The sequence below is a fragment of the Eublepharis macularius genome, chromosome 8 (assembly GCF_028583425.1).
Source record: "Eublepharis macularius isolate TG4126 chromosome 8, MPM_Emac_v1.0, whole genome shotgun sequence".
Lineage (NCBI taxonomy): Eukaryota > Metazoa > Chordata > Lepidosauria > Squamata > Eublepharidae > Eublepharis > Eublepharis macularius.
Window position 1 is genome coordinate 39,626,957 of NC_072797.1, and position 21,042 is coordinate 39,647,998.

The 21,042-nt window shown below is 39.1% G+C and overlaps 1 protein-coding gene across 3 annotated transcripts in view; it reads left to right on the plus strand.

The window, feature by feature from the left end:
* AP3B1 (adaptor related protein complex 3 subunit beta 1) overlaps positions 1–21,042 on the plus strand; it is a 306,280-nt gene that overhangs the window by 140,953 nt on the left and 144,285 nt on the right. For all 3 annotated transcript variants that reach the window (XR_008597515.1, XM_054986527.1, XM_054986528.1), the window contains exons 15-18: positions 358–534; positions 16,840–17,026; positions 17,968–18,098; positions 19,666–19,777. Coding sequence is in view for 2 of the 3 variants with exons in the window: in XM_054986527.1 (XP_054842502.1) it covers positions 358–534; positions 16,840–17,026; positions 17,968–18,098; positions 19,666–19,777 (607 nt within the window). In the remaining variant the exon portion in view is untranslated. The remainder of the gene's footprint in view (positions 1–357; positions 535–16,839; positions 17,027–17,967; positions 18,099–19,665; positions 19,778–21,042) is intronic.

Genomic DNA, 21,042 nt, shown 5'->3' on the forward strand with positions numbered 1-21,042 from the left:
AATGTTTTTATGCAGCATGCTCTTTCTTTGAGCACTTTGGGTTTGATAATGAGTGGCCCTTCTGTGACTTTACTCCAATTTGAATGTGCTGGGTTTTTCATTCTGGTTACCCATTGGCTCTTCTAATGTTGATGTGCTTGAGTGTTGTCTATTTTATTGCTATTTTAAAAATTGTTTTTGTAACATACTTCGAATATTTATCCTCAAAGGCATCTATTTATCCTCAAAGGCATCTATTTAAAATAAATACTTTAGATTCCCTTTGAGTTAACTTAATGTTTTGTTATTTTACATGTTCAGAAATGCATGTCACAGAAGCGTTAAAACACTTGTATTTTACCCCTTTTCTTTCTTAAGGTTCCTGTGGCAAGGGCCAGCATCCTATGGCTTACTGGAGAATATTGTGAACGAGTTCCAAAAATAGCTCCTGATGTTCTAAGAAAAATGGCCAAGAGCTTCACTACTGAAGATGACCTTGTAAAGCTGCAAATATTAAATCTTGGAGCAAAATTGTATTTAACCAATTCAAAACAGGTAAGGTTAAAGAAATCACACAGACTGTTTACAGTCTAATTTATATTTAAGAAGTCTGCAAAAGACTTTTATGCAATGTAGTTTTTCAAAGTTAGTTGTAATTCTTAAGCACCCTTTTGTCTTACATCTTAGACAACCATAAAAATGCTTAAGGTCAGTTACATGGTAAACTATAAAAGAGAATAAGGTGACCCATAAGATGTGATTAAATGCCCCAAAATTCACCAGTTGCCCCTGCTATGAATAGGTTACTTAAATCCGCATCTGAACCTGCCCATTTAGCAGTGTACCTATTCTTTGTAATGTCTGTCACTGACTTTCAACTGTTACTGGTTTGTGTGTGTTATGTGCTGTCAAGTTGCCTCCAACCTATGGTGATCCTATGAATTAGAGCCCTCCAAAATGTCCTATCATTAATAGACTTGCTTAGATCCTGCAAACTGGAGGACATAGCTTCTTTTATTGAGTCATTTGGGTTTTCCTCTTTTCCTACTGCCTTTCTACTTACTGACTTTTCTAGATAATCTTGTCCTCTCATGGTGTGACCAAAGTACAATAGCCTCAGTTTTGTCATTTTAGCTTCTAAGGAGCATTCAGGCTTGATTTGATTTAGTACCCACTTACTTGTCTTTTTGGCCATACATGGTGTTTGCAAAACTCTCCTCCAGCATCACATATCAAATGAATCGGTTTTCTTCCTGTCAGCTTTCTTCACTATCCAACTTTCACATCCATACATAGTAATGGGGAATACCATAGTTTGGATTCTCTTGATCTTGGTTCCCAGAGAGACAACTTCCTCTTCAAGGATCTTTTCTAGCTCCCTTACAGCTACTTTTCCAAGTCTCAATCTTCTTCTGATTTCTTCATTGTAGTCTCCCTTTTGGTTGATGACAGAGCCAAGGAATAGAAAATCGTGAACAGTTTTAATTTCCTGATTGTCAACTTTAAAATTGTGTAATTCTTCAGTGGTCATTACTTTTGTCTTCTTGATGTTCAGCTGTAATCCTGGTTTGGCACTTTCTCCTTTAACCTTAATCAGTAGTCATTTCAAGTCTTCGCTATTTTCTACCAATAACATTTAGAATTTTGACCTTATTTCTGTCACCTTTTGCTTTTCGTCTAGCTTTAGCAATTTTAAGAGTTTCCTCAGTCATCCATTTAGGCTTCTCCTTTCTTTTGGCTACAGGGATAGTCTTTGCACATTCTTCCTTGATAATAGCTCTGGTTTCAGCCCATAGTTCTTCTGGCTCATGATCAATTAAACTTAGTATTGCAAATCTGTTCTTTACATGATCTTTAAAATCTTCAGGAATATTGTTTAGATTGTATTTTGGCAATATGATTCATCTGTGGTCTTCAGTACAGTCCCACATTAGGATTGTGCTTCTACAGGCCAGCTGCTCAGAACAGGATCTTTCTTAGCTTACAGGCTATTAAGGGGGGGCAACCTCCCCCACAGCCACTCTGAGCCAGTTCTTCCCACCAAAATGGCCACATGATTGGGGAGGTCACCCCCTCTTTTCCCCAGTTGGTTTTTTGCTGCCATGAAAAACAGAAGTCTTTGACTCGCTCTCTCTTTTTTGATCAGGCTTTCTTCTAAACTCTTGTAAATAGTTAGTTCTTAGTGTAGTTGGTAGTTAGCTTTAGTGTTAGTATGTTTTTTCTTTGTTTTAAAAAAAAAGAAGAAAAAGAAGAAGAGAACTTGTCATTGCGCAGATTGGGTCAATGAGTTAAGACTTTGTTTACCGTACCTGTTATTCTTCATTCTGCCAGATCCCCAGAGAAAAGAAATGGCAGACAAATCTCTGTATAAAAAATATGTAGACTGTGGCACAAAAATGACAAAAACAGATGGCCATTCACTCTGTTTAGCATGGCTTGGAGAGGGCCATATTGTGGAGAAGTGCAAGCATTGCCAGCTCTTCACATCCAAAGCAAGAGGGGATCGAGCCTCCCCCCTAAAGGCAGTACTTTAGGAAAAAGTGATGCAAAGTGCCAGCAGCCTGGCAGCAAAAATATCTGCCCCGGCAGAATGCTCAGCCAGAGCAATATCGGAACCAGCATGAGAGTTGGTGTCAATGTCAGCCCTGAGAAGGGATGCACTATCCGATCTGACCATCTGACCTCGAGATCGGCAATGAAAGTGTTCTCGATCATGAGAAACCTCGGTGTTGGTCCATTTCATGGCGAGTGTGGCCCTAATTGAAAGCAGCTCCCCAAGGGCTACAGGCGGGGCTTTGAATACCCTGGTGCGATTCGTTTTTGTTTTCGCGGCCATGTCGGACGCTCCTCTCGGCAGGTCCGAGAAGAAGCGGCCGAGCACCCTGACCGGGCGGCTGATCTGCAAAGGTTAGCCCCCAGGGCTCCCAGGGAGGGATTCTGGGTCCGGGACGCGACGGGAAGAGCCCTCTGGCAGATCGAGGCAGGGGGTAAATTGCCCGTTTGTCCCTATGGAGGCCGGCAGACGTGCGCGGCACCTTGTGTGCTGCCGGGCCATGGAAAATGGCAAAGAACAGGATTAGGCGGAAGCCTGTAAGTAAGCGAATCCCTTCTGTTACTACAAGCGCACGTGAAGGAGTGGTGGGATCTGAAGCTTACAAGATTCGGATTTTTCCCCCCTCGCAGAGTCTCGGAAGATTGGCGGTCCCCCCCCCCTAAAATGGCAGCAAAAAAACAGAGTCCTGCTTTGGGCAAGTCAGTTTTGGCTGCCCTGCAGGGAAGAGGCGAGTCGCTTGAGGAACTGGTGAAAAGATCGGTTACTGAGGCCATAAAACCCTTTGTTGACAAGCTGAATGAAACAGATCAACGGGTGGGCTTAATTGAGAGCGATGTGAAAGCCATCAAGGAAGTAGTGGGGGGGGGCAGAGAAGTCTGGGGGGCAGAGAAGTCTGCTCGGGAAAATGCGTCACTTATGAGAGCAACGAACAAGGAGCTAAAGTTGGTGGAAAATTAGCTGATTGGGCTGCAAGTGGAACGAACACAGACCATTTTGCGTCTCCAGAATGTTAAAGAGGAGGAAAACAAGGATTTGTGGGATCTTGCCTCGGAACTTTTAGCGTCACCCACGAGGGCAACTAAAGAAGAAGTAAAAAGCGCCATTTTGGGAGTCCGTTGGGCATCTTCAAAATATGCAATGAAGCGGCAGCTGCCTCGCGAGATCGTTATTGAGTTCTCATCCAGGAGGGTCCGGGACAATATCCTATATAACTCATATAATGCGGAGTTGGACTTTCTGGGAAATAAAGTCAAGATACTGAAGGACGTTCCATTTTTAGTTCGGAAGAGAAGATTTAAGTATAAAAAGCTGGCTGCTCTTTTGAGGGAACGTGACATAAAGTACAAATGGCTATTTCCGGAAGGAATCGGGTTTAGTTATAAAGATCAAGCTTACAAGATTAATTCGGAAGATCAGCTAAGGGATTTTGTGGACAAAAATCCAGAATTTGGGCCAGACATCAAGCAAAAAGAAGAAGATTCGAAGCCTGAAGGGAGGGGGGAGGCAACGAGAGCTGCGGCTGTAGCTGCTCAGAGAGAACTGCGTCCGAGGCCCAGAGGGGGGAAAAAGATTTAATTTGAATTGTAATTTGTATTTTGTAAGATCAACCATTCCATCATTACTTTATTAAGCTATTTTTTTAATTATGGCAGTATGAAGGGAAAGCATTGAAGTGTAGTGTTCAGTGTTTGTAAGTTGCCTTCCCCTTTTTTCCACCCCCCCTTCCCCCTCTTCTTATTCTCCCTTCTTTCCCTTCCCTTGTACTATTGTAGTTTTTTGTAGTTTATTGTTTTAGATGTTAAAAAGAATTATATATATATATATATATATATATATATATATATATATATATATATATATATATATATATATATATATATAAAAGAATACCCTGGTGCCAACTGGAACCACAGAGTCCCCTTCAGATCTGCCACCAAAAAAGCACAAAGATTAATCTAAACGTAGGGAGAAACCTGCGCTGGATTCACACATGGAAGTGGTGCTTGCTCCCCATAGGAGCTCAAGCTTGGAATCCCCCTTGTCTGTAAAAGAGGACGAAAGAGAAATAGATGCCCAATTACAGATTTACCCATCCATTTACCAAGTGCAGCAGGTGTTCCGATGTCCGCCATGGGGTCCTCCATACCCAACAGCAAACTACTCCTGTGATTGGGATATGTACCTGACTTTCCCATATACAGCACTGACGTTGAGCTGTTCTGTTCCACCAAGGGCTTCCCTCCACTCGGATCCGAGCTGAAACCCTCGGTCACATACGTCACCTCGGAACAGACGTCAGACTCAGGATTGGAACTAGAGATGGAAGCATCCGAGCCCGACAGGGACCTTGGATCCGTCCCCGGAAGAGACCACGAGAGAATCAGAGCAGAACTCTCCTAATATTGATTTTAAAATGTATTCGGATTAAATGGCTAAATTGCCGAACATTGATGTCTCTAAGGTTCAACAAAAGCTGAAGGATAGTATTCTCCAGTACATTTACTCCAGTACATTGGATACTCTGGATATTGTAGCCTTAAATGCGTGCTCCTTTGAGGCCTGGCGGGCGGGCTCACAGGGGGTGCTGCTGGTGAGCAGCCAGACCCCCCACCCCCTGAGGGGAGGCAGCACGCCACTGCCTTCCCATGCCCGCCAGGCCCAGAGGCCGCTGACATCACCCTCTTTCCGGTCCTTGCCGGGAATAAATGCGTGCTCCTGTGAGGCCTGGCGGGCGGGCACATGGGGGATGCTGCCAGTGAGCTGCCAGACCCCCCGCCCCTTGAGGGGAGGCAACATGCCAGCACCTCCTTGTGCCCGCCAGGCCTAGCGGTTGCCAACATCACCCGCCTTCTGGCCTGCACTGGAGATAAATGTGCGCTCCTGTGAGGTCTGGCGGGTGGGCACATGGGAGGTGCCGCTGGTGAGCGGCCAGACCCCCCGCCCCCTGTGGAAGGTGGCACACCTTCGAGTACACCCCTTGTACACTGGGCCAGCGTCAACTGTTGGCTCTAATTGTATCGAGTGCGAGTTTCCTGGGGGCCTCGGATCGGAGAGGGTATAACTCCAAGATCCCTATTGCAATCTTGACCAAACTGGGGTGCTGGCTGGAGGAGAGCCTGCTAAATACTCCCTGTGAATATGGGCTCTTTTAAGTCCAACGGGGGCCATTCTGACGCCCACGAACCACGAACCCCTAACAGGTCCGTCAGCAGAAAATGTTCATTGCGGTTTGTTAGTTCAGTTTTGTCGCTGGCACCAAACCACGAACTGCGGGTTCGTTATTTTTTTTTGGTTTGTGCCCATGTCTAGGTGTTATCAGAGGAGAAGCAGTCCCTTGCAAAGTTGATTCATAACAAAGCAGTAATACTGTCTAAACAGCAAATTAGTGCCAATAGTCATGTTCTAGATGTGTCGATAAGAGGCTTAGGTGTTGCACAGGCATGCATGGATTAGGTCTATGGCTCTGCCCTTTGAAACTTGCTCAAAGATTGAAGACATGCCTTTTGTGGGCAACTTTTTATTTGCCGAGAAGGTGGATGAATACCTTTCAAAGAAGAAAAAGGATAGGCAAACAGCCAGATCATATGGTGTCTTATCTACCATTACTGTGGGACCTCCATGCAGACGCTTAGGCAGACAGAACTATCAGCAGAGACGAGCCTGTCGTTCATACCAGTACCAACCATAACATCAACAGTATCTGTGTAGAACACCCTACATGGGCCAAGGCCAATCTAAAAAAAAAAACAAGCTGGGCATCCTAAGTCATTCCATCAGAGCCAAGCTGACAAGGAACAGGGCCAGTTCTGACTATGATTGCATAACCTGTTGGTTCTAATGCTGTTTGAGAACAGGTTGCTAAAAAATTTTCAGGCATGGCAGGACATTACTTTTAATTGTTGGGTCCTGTCTATTAAAATGGGTTACAGGTTGGAATTCTGCCCCTTGCCTCCAATTTCTTTACCATTCAAGCCCCTAATAATACGCTACCTGAGTTACAGGAGGAGATTCAGACCCTATAGCGGAAAGGAGCTCTTCAAAGGATACCCAACTCAGAGACCACATTTGGTTTCTTTTCCTGTTTTTTCTTGGTAGACAAGAAAGATGAAGGGAAAAGACCCATCTTGGACCTGAACAACTATTTGAAAGTTACAAAGTTCAAGATGGTTACGCTTTCTTGGGTTATAAATATGATCTCTCTGGATTCTTGGTTTGTGGTCTTAGACCTGCAAGATGCTTATTTCTATATCTCAATCTTATTTATTTATATCATATTTGTATTCCGCCCTCCCTGCAAGCGGGCTTGGGGCAGATAACAACCTTAAAATCATTTAAAAACATTCCATATTAAAACATTAAAACATCTTATAAAAACAGCAGCACTCACCCATGTTATGCTGTGGATGTCAACACATGAAAGGAAGCAGCAGTAGGACAAGCAGTTGTTCAATCTTGGTTTGTCTGAGAGTTCATCCCACCACTGGGTGAGTAGCTTGCTATTCACTGCACTGGGACTGCACTGAAGACCATAGATGAAAACAGGGTTGCACCTACCTGTAACTGTTGTTCATCTAGGTCTTTGTGCAGGCACACATTCCCTATCCCCTTGCCCCGCTGTTCAACTCTCTGACATAACTTTGGGAGTTGCGGTGGCATAGAAGAACTGGGGAAAGGAGGGAGTGACCTCCCTGATCACGTGGCCAATTCAGCGAGAAGAACCAGTTTGGAGGGGCTACCTGGGAGGTCGCCCCCCCCAATAGCCTGTAAGCTAAGAAAGATCCTGTTCTGAGTGGCTGACCTGCCCAAGCGCCGTCCCAATGTGTGTCTGCATGAAGACCTAGATGACAGTTACAGGTAGCTGCAACCCTGTTTTCTTTTAGAGTTTTTCTTGAGCTTTATCCTAATTTTTGATATAAGCAACTCATCTGAATTACTGTTATGCCAATATAGATTAAAATCATATGCCAATAATCAATACTGAACAATACTAGGCCTAGCTTCTATACTGTCTAGATGAACTTTTAAACTTTGCATGAACTTTCAGTGTATTTTTTCTATGTATAAGGTAATTCAGCAGGTGTGCTTTCATCCTTTGACAATTAATTAAAATAGTGGACTCTACCGAGATTGATGTTCTTCTATCAGAGATTCAACCAATGGTGATCGTCCAACTTAACTTTTCCTGACACTTGTTAGAGATTTGTAGTTTTGTTTTGCAGTTCTGACTATGACATAATTTTTTAACTAATTGGAAGGCTGTACTATGAAATTATGAATATTCAGTGAAGTGTCAAACCAATCAATATTTGTTTGTGCTATCATGTGAATAGACCCTAAATATTTGCATACGATTAGGTATATAATTGCAAACACAGAAAGAATAAGCAGGGTACTGATGGAAGAGATCTCTTGGGAGAATCTAGGTGAGAACCTATTTCTACCTATGTATTTCATAGAAACTTTGAGCAATGTTAAACTTAGGATTTATTAAGAAATGTTAGTGAACTTATTTCTTATTGCCTTTCTATGTTCTGTTGTTATAGGATTCATATTAATAGCCATTTATATTTTGATTGCTTGCTTCATTAAAAAACTAGGGTATATTTTCAATAAAGTGAAATAAACTCTAGATTGGTGTCTGTGTGTTAGAGGAGTTGCAAAGCAATATTGAACCCTATATAAATAAATGTACTGATAAACAGCTGGTTCAAAGAACTTATCTGTTTGACAGGTCTAAGGACTAACTGCTTTCGGCTTCCCCGGAGAGAGCTCCATCTTTCTCCTGGCAAGTTGAAACTTGGTCTTAGACACGGGCAACTGCTTCGTTACATTACAATCGTCTTGTTTTAGCAGGGAGGATAGAATTTCTCCATCTTCTGCTTACAGTTATGTAATCTATTTGGTTCCTGTATTAATCACCCAGTGATTTCCACATACACAATCGTCTTTTTGGTTACCTGAAGCATCTATTAGCAATGAACAAGTTGTCGGCGTCAAAAAATTATACGAGTCACTCTCCTGCTCCGTTTTGTGATCCTAGTCCAGATTTTCCAACTATGTTTGATTCTGCTTTGTCTCCTACTTTAACAAGAAAAGCAACAATGATTGTTGTATTGCTTAGTAAGTTTTCACGACTGTTGCTTTTCTTGTTAGATTTTTCTTGTGATACTCCCAGATCTTGTCATGTCTTGTCTTGTCTCCTACTTTGGCATTCCAGTCACTTACGATTATCAGCATATCTTGTTTAGGTATGTGATCAATTTCTTCTTGGTTAGCCCCTTTAATATTCTTTTCCTAATTCCCATGTTGACTTTAGCCTTTCAAAATTAGGATTGCCAACTTTTCATTCAGATGGTTTAGCTTTGCCTTTAACAGCATCATTATGCACAAACATTAGCATGCAATAAAGATTTTTACAATATGGAAATAAACATTACGTACTGATTTCACCAGAGGAAGCTATTGGTAAACTCACAGGAACTAACAAGGTTGCCTTTTTGTTCAATTGTCAATCCTTTTCAGAACTTACAGTCAGAGTTTACACCACTTGAATCAATTAGTAGAACATAACTAAATAATCCTTTTATCCATATATACTCACTAGCTCTCAGCCCAGCCTTCCTCACAGAGTAATTGTGAGGATATAGAAGAAAGGGAAGTTATTTATCTTGGGATTTGGAGAAGGCTGGCATGAAATAACTGTGTGAAAGAGTTTTGTCTTCACGTTCCAGTTGGGAACAATTTTTGTCTTAATGTGCAGCTGTTAAAGTAGGAATATTCTATTACTAAAGTAGGAATATTCCATTACTTGCTCTTTCTGTAGAAAGCATCTTACAATTTCTTTCTGATCCACAGCAACTTCTATAATGGTTTTTAAGTGTCCTATTTGTTAAGAGTTGTTCACATTGTAGTAGAAGCATAATAGTAAGCAAAAATGCAAATTTTTTGAGCTGATTGGATAAAGAGTCAGCTTGAACTTGTCCTCTTTCAGTAATGGCAACCTTTCCCCAAACTAACTTCTCAGGTGATGGGTAGAGGAGGTTGAATTGTTTGAATTACCAAAAACAGAAGTGAGAGAATGATTAGTTGTAATGTCAGCAATATGGGTTGCAGTAAGATGTAAAGTAAAGCAGTATATTTCCAGGTTTTGGTTTTGTGTATGTGAGTTAGCTTACTGCAACACTGACATGATTGTAGATTTGTATGCTTCTGTTCATTATCCTAATACAAAGAGTTTCTGTCTGCATTGCATCTGTCATTGCAGCCCCCCATTTGAACAGCCTGTTAACTTACATGGTATAGTAAGTATGAACAACTGCCATCAGAAGTCCTTTGAAAGCAGTGCTTCCGTGTCTTCAGTCACTGACAAGCATCTCTTGTATATTAGTACTGTAGAAAGTTTGACACTAACAGTGAAATACTATGCACAGTTACTCCATTCTAAGCCTGTTGACTTCAGTGGCTTAAACAGGTAATTCTGCATAGGATTGCACTGTAAAAGTGTGTGTTTTATGAAGTCTGGGCAAACAAACCATGAGTCTCATACTGTGGTTTTCCTTTTTATGGTAAAAATGATAACATGAGAATGTGCTGAATCAGACCAGTTGTCTACCTAGTCTAGCATATTATTTCACACAGTGGCCAACCAGTTGTCTGGGAAGGCCAAGTAAACATGGAATAGAATCTGAGGCCTTCCCTGATGATGCCTCCTAGGACTGGTATTCAGAAGTTTGCTACTTCTGTATATAGAGGTTCCAATTATTCTCTGTGGCTAGTAACCGTTAATGGACCTCTGCTCCATTAATCTGTGTAACCTCCTTTTAAAATCACTACATCCACTGGCAGCGAGTTCTGCAGTTTAATTGCTTGTTGAGTAAAGAAGTGTTTCCTTCTGTGTGTTCTGAACCTGCTTCTCAACAACTTCATTGGGTGCCCCCAGTTCTAGTATTATGGGAGAGGAAGAAAAAGGATTCTCGATCCGCTTTCTCTGCTCCATGCATAACTTTATAAACCTCTATCATATCCTCTTTTTTCTAGTCTGGGAAGTCCTACATACTCCAGCATTTCCCAACAGTCAAGGTGCTCCATCCTCCTAATTATCTTGGTTGCCCTCTTTTGTGTTTCCAGTTCTGCAATACCTTTTTTGAGATATAGTGAGCAGAACTGAACACAATATTCCAAATGAGGCTGCACCATAATTTTATAAAGGGCATTATAATATTGCCCATTTCATTTTAAGTCCCTTTCCTAATAATTCTGAGCATGGAGTTCAAATTTTCCTCCACTGCCACACACTTGAGTCAACATGTTTATTGACTTTCTAGTACAATGCCAAGATAATGGCGTATATAAATAATGTAATAATGGAAATCAAATAAATATCAGAACTGGTAAAGATATGAAAGGGCACCTGTGCCTTTGTTGTCTTCTCATGAAGTTTCAGGATAATACCACAAGGTATTTATCTTAATATTTTCAAGTATCAAGAGAAAACCCACACCTGTTCATTTGGGATCTACAAAAAAGAAGAAAACAGGGATATCTTCAAAATCAACAGTTTTGATCAGAATTTTCATTTCACAATTAATGGCAAAAGCATCGTCAGTGAAATCTATATGCTGGTCATGTCTATTTTTTAAAACTATGGATATGCCAATTAGTGGGAGCCATGCTGTGGAGTCACACCTGTGCCCCTCTTTCTCTTGCACACTTCAGGCTTTGTGGTGCATATTTTACTAATTAGTTAATGTGATTATAAGTTCTAAAATATTTAACCATTCTATCACAGAGTACATTTACCAAGGAAGGTCAATAAGAATTGCAGCCATGTCAGGGTACAGATATCTGTTCTTGAAAAAATAAGAAATGTTATGCTGTGAGGTACAAATATGTTAATGGAAATGCAGAATATCACTTTTTAAAAAAAAATTGTTGTGCCAGATCCGACTCCTTTGACAATGAAAACACCTAGCAGTCAGGTTTTTGTGTCCAAAGAAGTTTGAAACCTGTCAGTGACAGAGACCTAAATCTGCTTTCAAGTCTTAAAACAGTCTTGAGAGCAGATTTAGATCTCACTTTTTAGCAGCACCCTGTTCCTTCTTTTTGTGAATAGCACCTCATTCAGTTTATCAAACCAGAGAAGCAGTTCTTTGAGTTTACATTAGAGAGTTTTTTCAAAAGTCAAAACTTTATTCCCTTCAAATAGCGTTGAAAATGTGGGCACTGGTGAGTAAGAGATACATACACTCAATAGTCTAAGTGCAATCCTAAACAGAGTTACTCCAGCCTGTGCCCATTAGTTTCAATGGGTTGGGACTAGTCTAACTCTATTTAGGTTTACACCATAAAATAAATTAAAATAGTGTATTAGGTAAAATGGAAATAAAATAATGCAAAAAAGAAAGTGATATGTGATACATAAAACACGTATCTTGGCAGTGGAAGAATGAACCAACCAAATATATTACCGACAGAGCAAGTGAAAAATATTGAAATTACAAAATAAATTCAAATATCTAAATAAATCATAGCATATAAATGGAGACAAATATAATTCTGGGACAGTAAAAAGAAATCATAAAAAGAAATAAATTCTGACAAAGCAGTAACATAACCAATAGCCTATTCTCCTACAACAACAATTGTATAATATATGTTGTTAGCCTCCCTGAGCCCGTTTGTGAGAAGGCGGGATATAAATTTGGCAAAATAAATAAAATAAATAAATAACAATGTTCAGTTTATATACCGCCCTTGAGGACAACTTACACCCACTCAGAGCGAGTTACAAAGTGTTGTTATCCTCACGACAATCACCCTGTGAGGTAGGTGAGGCTGAGAAAGCTCCGAAGAGCTGTGACTGACCCAAGGTCGCCCAGCTGGCTTCAAGTGGAGGAGTGAGGAATCAGACCTGGTTCTCCAGATTAGAGTCCTGCCGCTCTTAACCACTACACCAAACTGGCTCTCCTAATCACCACCAGCCCATCTACATAAAAACTAAGCTAATCTGTCTGTGGAATCCCAAAAACTCTTTGAAATCAATGGTATGTAACTGAAATAACTCCATAGAATTGCACTGTTATCCTATGTCTCCACATCATTCTGTGCTCTAAATTCCAAAAGAGGAACCATCAAAATAACCTGAAAAAGAAAAACAAGGAAAGTACAGCAACAGTTAAAACTCTATTATTGTTTTATTTACTTATTTATTTCATTTATAGCCCACTTTTCTCCTCTGTAGGTACCCAAAGTGGCTTACATTCTCCTCTCCTCCATTTTATCCTCACAACAACCCAGTGAGATAGGTTAGACTGAGAGAGTGTGACTGATCCAAGGTCACTCAGCAAATAATCCATGGTGGAATGGAGGTTCAAACCTGGATCTTGCAGATCCTAGTACAACATTTTAACCACTATGCCACGCTGAATCCTTGACGTTTCATATTTCTGAAATGACAAAGCAGAAGCAAAATAGTAGGGAGGAAAAGAAAGTAAAAATCAAAGAGTAGAACTTGACTGAAAATGGAATAGATCCTGAGTGTGTTCTGGTAAAGCATTGTCCTACTCTTCAAAGTCAACATCACATTCACATCAGCGTAGAAATTTAATTCTGTGAATTTATTGGTGGTGCTTGGATCTTCCACAGTAGATGTATCAGAATCGTCAAAGTCATTGAGAATTCTAGATATTTCTGTCCGAGAAACCAACTAAAATCTCTTCTCAATAGTAAACATACACATCAAAACATAGCAGTCAAAGTATCTTGATATAGTTTTGCCTAGCTGTTCTTAATTTCTATTTATTTTCTGTTCTGTCTCTCCATTTTTTTTTACACATCAGTGAAAGGCGGTAATGGTATCAGCAGCTTCTTCCAGGGCAAGAATAAAGCGATTCTTCTATGGAAAAGGTGGACAATACCTTCTAGCTGCCATTACAGTTTTTAATACCAAAGTAATACCTCAAATACTTTATGGCACAGCAGTGTGGATTCATAAGATAGATGAAACTATAGATCAACCACTAATACAGTTTTTATGTCAGATCTGTGGAATATCAAAGTTTGTGGTGGGTACTGCCCTCAGACTAGAATTGGGCCAGCATTCTATTGAAGCCAGAGCTTGGATTCCAGCTCTGAACATGAAACTTAAATATAATTTTCTCAGAGAACAATAGCTTATTGTTTTACTTAAAGCGTAATAGCTATTCTAGTGCAAGGAGCCAAGCAATTGAAGGAAAACTGAATATTTTATAATGTGCAGAGGATGTAGTTACTGCTCTAGAATGGTCTTCAGCTCGTAAAACCATCAAGGAATTAATTTTGAAGATAGATATGAACAGCTCCATCTGTAGAGCTAGGAGAGTTTGTTCTTCCCTTTATATGGGGATCCCTCCAATGTATTTGTTTGGCTTAACTCCAATGTATTTGTTTGGCTTAACAGTCCCTAAATATAGACGAGCAATTATGCTTGTAAGACTAAATGTGCTACCTTCTGCAGTCTCTGTAGGACGCATTCTGGGTATACCTTTTTCAAACAGATTGTGGTTGTGATCTGGGTGTTATTGAAACTAACCCATGTTTTATTTGAATGTCCATGGTACAACAAGACGAGACAGAAATGGATCAAACCTCTGACATTACACTGGGCAGATTTTACACCAGATACTTTAGTCCCTAAATTACTAACCAACTCAAGAGTGGAAAATTTACTCATTTTAGCTAAATTTTTAGTTCAAGCCATGGGAATTCGGGCAAATCTCCTGTTTTGTAGTTTGTGGACTAACTTTATCTGACCTGAATTCTTTACTTTCTTCCTCATATTCTCAGTTACTACTTCTTATAGGTCAGAACAGTAAAGCAAGCAAGCAAGAAAAACCCTCCAATAAACAAACTTGAGTTTACCCTAGTAGTTGTATTCATCCTTAATGGGAAACTTCTTTTAAACTGGGAGTCCTTTGTACTGTTCTACAAGAGGAGTAGGTGTCGTATGGGGACAAGAAAAAAGTCACATTTATGTCCATTACAACAAATTGCTGCTTAGTATGACATCTGAATTCTGCACAATATTTTATCAGAATGTACAAAGCCGCAGTTGTTGATACATGAGCTTGTCTAACTATGGTTACATGGGAGGCATGGATACCAAGACCTACCACAGAAGCATCAACTGAAACACTTATTCAACAACTTCTCAACAACCAGACATGTGGAACTTGTGAACTGTTGGTATTTTATGAAGGCCATCAAACATAATGTCACCATTTTCTATTATTTGTAGCTGCAATTGTCCACAGAATTAAATTTTTAATGGAAAAGAAAGGCTGGTGATTCTTCATAGTATTAACTGGTATCTGCCAAGGATTCAGGTGTCTTTTGCCAATACTCACTGCTCACAAAAGCATTGAGGCCACATTAACATGTTGTCTGAACTGTGGCAGATTACCATGTTTGGGTAGAGGACAAAAGTAAAACAAGAAAACATTAAATGCTAATCATCTTACTCAGGCTTGTTTTTGAGCAACAGTGTTTTTACATTGTTGAGTCAATCATGTTCCTTTTTAAAATCTCTGAATAGGTCACATGGGAGTGTAATTGAATATTTTTGACATTTATTTATTTTTATTTCAGGGTAATGTTGCCTTATTTGAAATCTATCCATCTAGAGGTTTTTTTGGAAAATTGCCACCACTGCCAAATGAGGACAAATTTGAGTGGGCTGGCTGTATACACTACTTAGATCAACATAACAAAAGCTACATTTGATCTAAATTACATTTTTGTATTTCATAGTGAAAAATTTTCCATTTATAACATCTTAGCTGTGTACTCTTTATTGTCAGAGCAGGCAGAAACTACTAAGGACAGTGGCTGGCATCAGTAACACTAGGAATCATGGCAGAATTGGTGGGTGTGGTAATTTTTGTTATTTGTGCAGTTTTCTATGAGTCTCCCAACCCTGGTAGCCTCTGAGATTCCCATCTTGTCTTAATATTGCATAATTACTAAACAAATCATTCAGAACATCATCTGTTTAAAGGGAATGATAAAATTATCCATTTGTAGAACAGAATTTCTTACAGAGCGATATCTGCTAACTGAAATGGTAGCCCCCCCTCCTATGGCTGCTTGATATTATCAAGGAAATATGTCCATTTATAGTATATGGCACATAATATCTTGAAGCATAACTATAGAGTAACAAAAGCATAATGCTGTTCATTACAGCAACATTTATGCAAGATGATTACTTTTTCAAGTGTAAATCTTTTTGGAAAATGATGTTTACACATACATTTTTAATTTATGCATTGAAATAAAGCATATTTATGAAAGTTTATCAGCTTAAAGAATAATTACGGATTTTCCTTATATTGAATAAATATAGTAATATTTATCTTCTATATTAAGCAGCATTTTGATCTTTGTATCTGTTTCATTTTTCTTTATGCATTTGTCAAACAGAATGCAAGGTAATAGTTACAGACTATATTTCCTTTTTTTGGCAACAATTAAACATAACCTGCATTGAGTAATTTTAATAATTGCTATTCCCACAAATCAAATTAGACAATCTGGTTATGTTGTAAAAAGCTGTGATAATATAACTTGCTTTTATGTATATAAATAAATGACCAATATTACCAAAAGCTTTAAGCTGTGAGGGGGAAAATGAAAGAAGTCTTTTATCCTGGTTTTTAGAGGGCATCAGCAGCTTGCTTTTATGAAAAAGTAACAGCTAAATGCACTGCAAATAATTTGCAGTAATCCAGTTCAGTGATTCATGTGTCTGCTTTAATGGGTCATAATTCAGAGTAAAGTAACTGAGTGCAGTCAGAGTGCAGACACTGCTTATGCCAGGGACAGTATCTCTTCATAAAACACACCTCAGCAGAAGCAGTTTGCCAGCCTCCTAATACCCTCTGATGTTTTGATGTCCTGCATATTTTTCCGATTAAGTTTTGAGTGCCATGTTTTTAGTTGTATTTCCACATTCATTATCCTCACGTAGGCCCTTCAGCGGGTTTGCCATATATGATTATTTTTTTAATGATGCCTTTCTTTCCACTTCAGCAGTTTAATAATCTAGCACATGGCTGCTTCTCAGTACTCAGCATTCACCTCCCCAATACAGAAGAGGACATGTGCTTTGGCTTCAAAATTCCATTTACTGCTTTAGAAATGCATATTCCCTATGGAACAACATTTGTTTGACATAACCATTCGTTTTTATTACCTCTTTAAATATGTTTATCCAGAGTTATCAATAATCATAAATAACTTGTATTTTCTTCTTGTCCTGTTTTTCACAGACAAAATTGCTTACCCAGTACATATTAAATCTCGGCAAGTATGATCAAAGCTACGACATCAGAGACCGCACAAGATTTATTAGGCAGCTCATTGTTCCAAATGAGAAGAGTGGAGCTTTAAGCAAATATGCCAAAAAAATATTTCTGGCACAGAAGCCAGCCCCTCTGCTTGAGTCGCCTTTTAAAGGTATGTCTGTCAATATTTTTAACCAAGTCTTAATTGAAGATACATAGATTTGTGTTCTATACATTTAACTGGCCCAAACTCATGTTGCTAAATGATAGTTAGTTTAAACATTTGTGTACGAGCGAAAAGACCTTAGATTTCCATTCTTTTAAGGAGTGGTCAAAATTTATGTTCTTTGCTTATATGATGCTAAGTTATAAACCTGATAATCCACAGTGACATAAAAAGTTTAGTTTATAGAATTAGGTATCAGTATTAAAACTTACATTCCTGCACTAGTCATTGTTTTGATAGGTCTTTAGCCACTCAAAAGATTTGCAACCTTAAGAATAACTTTTAATTACAGCTTTGATTGAGAAACAATGCCTTTACAAATTCTGTTTGCTTTGGTTGTACCAGTTTCTGTCTTTTTTCTCTTAAACCCATCCTCCCTTCGTTGTTCCCATACCTAGGGTTTTTTTTTAAAGTTATCATCCCAATTACTGCTTTTATTATATTGATTATCCCCTTCTGAATTTTCCCATACTTAGTGTTTTAATTCTGCTTTAAACCCTGAAAGCATCTCTTTTTCTGAAGGAAAAACTATTAAAATTCTGGATGTGTTTGTGCCAAGACATGTATATGGATTATTTAACTGTGCTGTCATTCTTAATATTCACAGTAAAGTAATTTTTAGAGAAGCTACATTTCAGAGCAACACCTCTAAACACACTGACTGATTAGCTTTTTTATTGACCATTATGGGGGAGATTATTGTAATCTATGGACTGGAATCAGTTTTTTGACCTATGAAGAGCTTCCTAGTTTATATTTATTCCATGACATTTGAGATAATGTAACGCCAATTACCTTTTGTCCTGATTAAGATTGCTCTTTGTGATATAGCGCTCATGTCTGTATATTTTTCACCTCTTTCCTTTCCCTACCCTCCTCCCTCATAGATAGAGAGCACTTCCAGCTTGGTACTTTATCTCATACTCTGAACATGAAAGCCAGTGGCTATCTGGAGTTGTCTAATTGGCCAGAGATTGCACCCGACCCTTCTGCAAGAAATGTAGAAGTAATTGAGTCGGTATGTTGACTTTTCAAAATAGTATTTTATTATTTTGGGAGATGGGAATCTATATATCTTTATTTTTAGAAAAAAATTACTTGAGTTTTCTCACACATCAAAAAGCTTGCGGTGGATAATGCGTCCTAATGCAAATATGGCCTTTCTGCTGTCAAATACTTTGAATCTCTTCATATTCTTCTCCTGGTGCTCAAAGAATCTTCCTAATGTGTATCTCCTTTCAGTCAACCTCCCACCAGTTTATTTGCTATTGCCTGAATAACTGTAGATACTAATTCAGGCTTCCTGGTCATAGTAGAGTATCTTGTGATTGATCAGGTTTCACAAACACCAAGAATAAATTAACAGCTGCAGATAACTGTGGCAGTGGATTATTATTACCTCCATCCAAATGCCTGTAGATGGCCCTGCAATGGCTAATCTTTTGCTGTGACTGACCTCACTATTCAAAGGCAAGTGCTTATGGGGTGCTTGAAAGCTAACATGGAGTTCTACTGGTTTATTCAAAAGGTGGTTTATTCAAAAGGTGGTTATTGTGGTTGTTGTGGGTTTTCCAGACTGTATTGCTGTGGTCTTGGCATTGTAGTTCCTGACGTTTCGCCAGCAGCTGTGGCTGGCATCTTCAGAGGTGTAGCACCAAAAGACAGAGATCTCTCAGTGATCTCTGTCTTTTGGTGCTACACCTCTGAAGATGCCAGCCACAGCTGCTGGCGAAACGTCAGGAACTACAATGCCAAGACCACGGCAATACAGCCCGGAAAACCCACAACAACCATCATTCTCCGGCTGTGAAAGCCTTCGACAATACATCGTGGCTGGAATTAATGCAAATGTGGAGTATCTGGTTATGACATGTTGATCTTCCCTATGATACCTGCACAGATAATTTCTACTGGCTGGTTGAGAGAGCCTCGGCAGTGAAGTCAAATGAATTATTTATTCATTTGACTGCTCAAGGCATTTTAGGCTTCAGCCCACTTTGGTGGCAGCAGGATGTATGCAGAGATGCTTTCCTTTCCCCATGTCACACCACCAGGTCAGGTGGGCTCTAGAAACAGTGCCCAAGGAACCACTTGGGTCCCTTGAACAGTGAACTGGCCCTGGTTATAAATATTTGTCCTTTAGAGTTATTCATTTAATTTCAATTAATTTTTTGCAACATGAAGATAGATGTGTTCTAAATAATTTTGGGGCAGAAGTGAGAAAATTGTAACTCTGGATTAGATATTAAGTACGGCTCTCCTTACTTTAACCTTTGGTTTTGAGCATGCTTCTTTTTTTAAAATCTATTTTTTATTTTTATTATGGAAAGTAAAAGATAGAGAAAAAGAAAGAAAGTAAAACATAACAAAAACACAACTACAAAGAGCCAACACAATGTCCTACATAAGTACAGTTCTCCTTACTTTAACTTTGGGTTTTGAGCATGCTTCTGTATTGCTATGCTCTGTTCCTGTTGTGCCTAGTCAAAAAAGAGAGCAGTGTAGTTAGTATTCACAAGAATGAATATCATGTTCCAAATTTCTATAATAATTTTAATAATCTAAATTTTTGCATTTATGGACAGACAAAAGAATGGACTTCCATATTAGGGAAGGCAAAGAAAGAAAAACCCATTGAAAAGTTCTATTCTGAGTCAGAAGAAGAAAGTGATGCCTCTTCAAGCAATAGTGACAGTGGTAAGTGTTCATACAAAATGACTACAATTTGGAGAACTGTTGGTGCAGATTGTGTGTATTTGCATGATGTTCCAGTATCCTCCACTGGAGTCAAACAAATGAGTAACTGCTGCATGCTTGAGATTAAATTGTTTCCAATAAAAATATGGTGAGGCAGGCTATAAATAAAGTACATAAATCTTGGTAAAAGGCACTCTGAATAATTACTTGTTAATGTAGTGAACTTAGGGAGTGAGCCTAAAAAAAAGTCTACTCAGAAGTAAGTTCCATATTAAATGATGAACTTACTTCCAGGATAGTGTCTTTAGAATTAGAGCCTTGATTATATTGTAATTATAGTATTATTTTTATTCAGATTTTTTAACCCCGTTTTTCTCCTCAGTGTGGACCCAAAGCATTATACAACATTGTTATCACCATCTCCATTTTACCATTACAACAAGCATCCTGTGCAATAGGTTAGGCAACAGTGGTGGATTCAAACTTAGGTCTTCCAGATCACAGTCCAGTGCTGTTACTGCTATACTGTGCTCCATAAATTTTGCTTAGTGTGCATTCTTTTGGTCACTTTGTGTGGCTTTGAAACGTATAATTCAGTCCTTAGCACCTCTGTACTTTGGTGTTTGCAATGGTTTGCTTTTATTTTTGTTGGGTTTATTGTTCTATATAAAAGATATGTTGTCATGGTACATGTCAGTGGCCTTGTGAAACATCAATCAGTGTGAACCATCAATCATGGCTGGCCCCACCTATCGTATTTTTCTACTTTTCCCCCCATCCTGGAGAAAGCTGGCCACACTCACATCACAACAAACTGATGGATCTCCCAAATCAAACTGGAAACAGCTAGCAGGGTGTGTGTTGTGCTAGTATTTCTATCTCTTGCTTTCCCCCATTGATTGATTTGTATCCACATCCCTTCCTGAACCTCAAATCCATCTCTCCTTGATGTCAGCTAAGAAACGTAGGTGTGTACACTGGCCTTTTATTCTGTGGAACTACTTGTCTCTCTTTTGTTTGGTTTTTTTAAGACAGAGTGCAGCAGGAAGTTTTCTCTTATGCTGTCATTGTAAGCCCATGTTCTTCATAATATTCATTTTAGGCTTTTATTCTAAACTGCCTTATGCCCCATTTGGTTGAGAAAATGGCTGAACTCTGCATGTGGCTTCTTGGATCATATCCAGAATAAAAGGAATACATTATTCCTCGATACTGTCAGATTTCAATAATCAATCAATCAATCAATCAATCAATCAATCAATCAA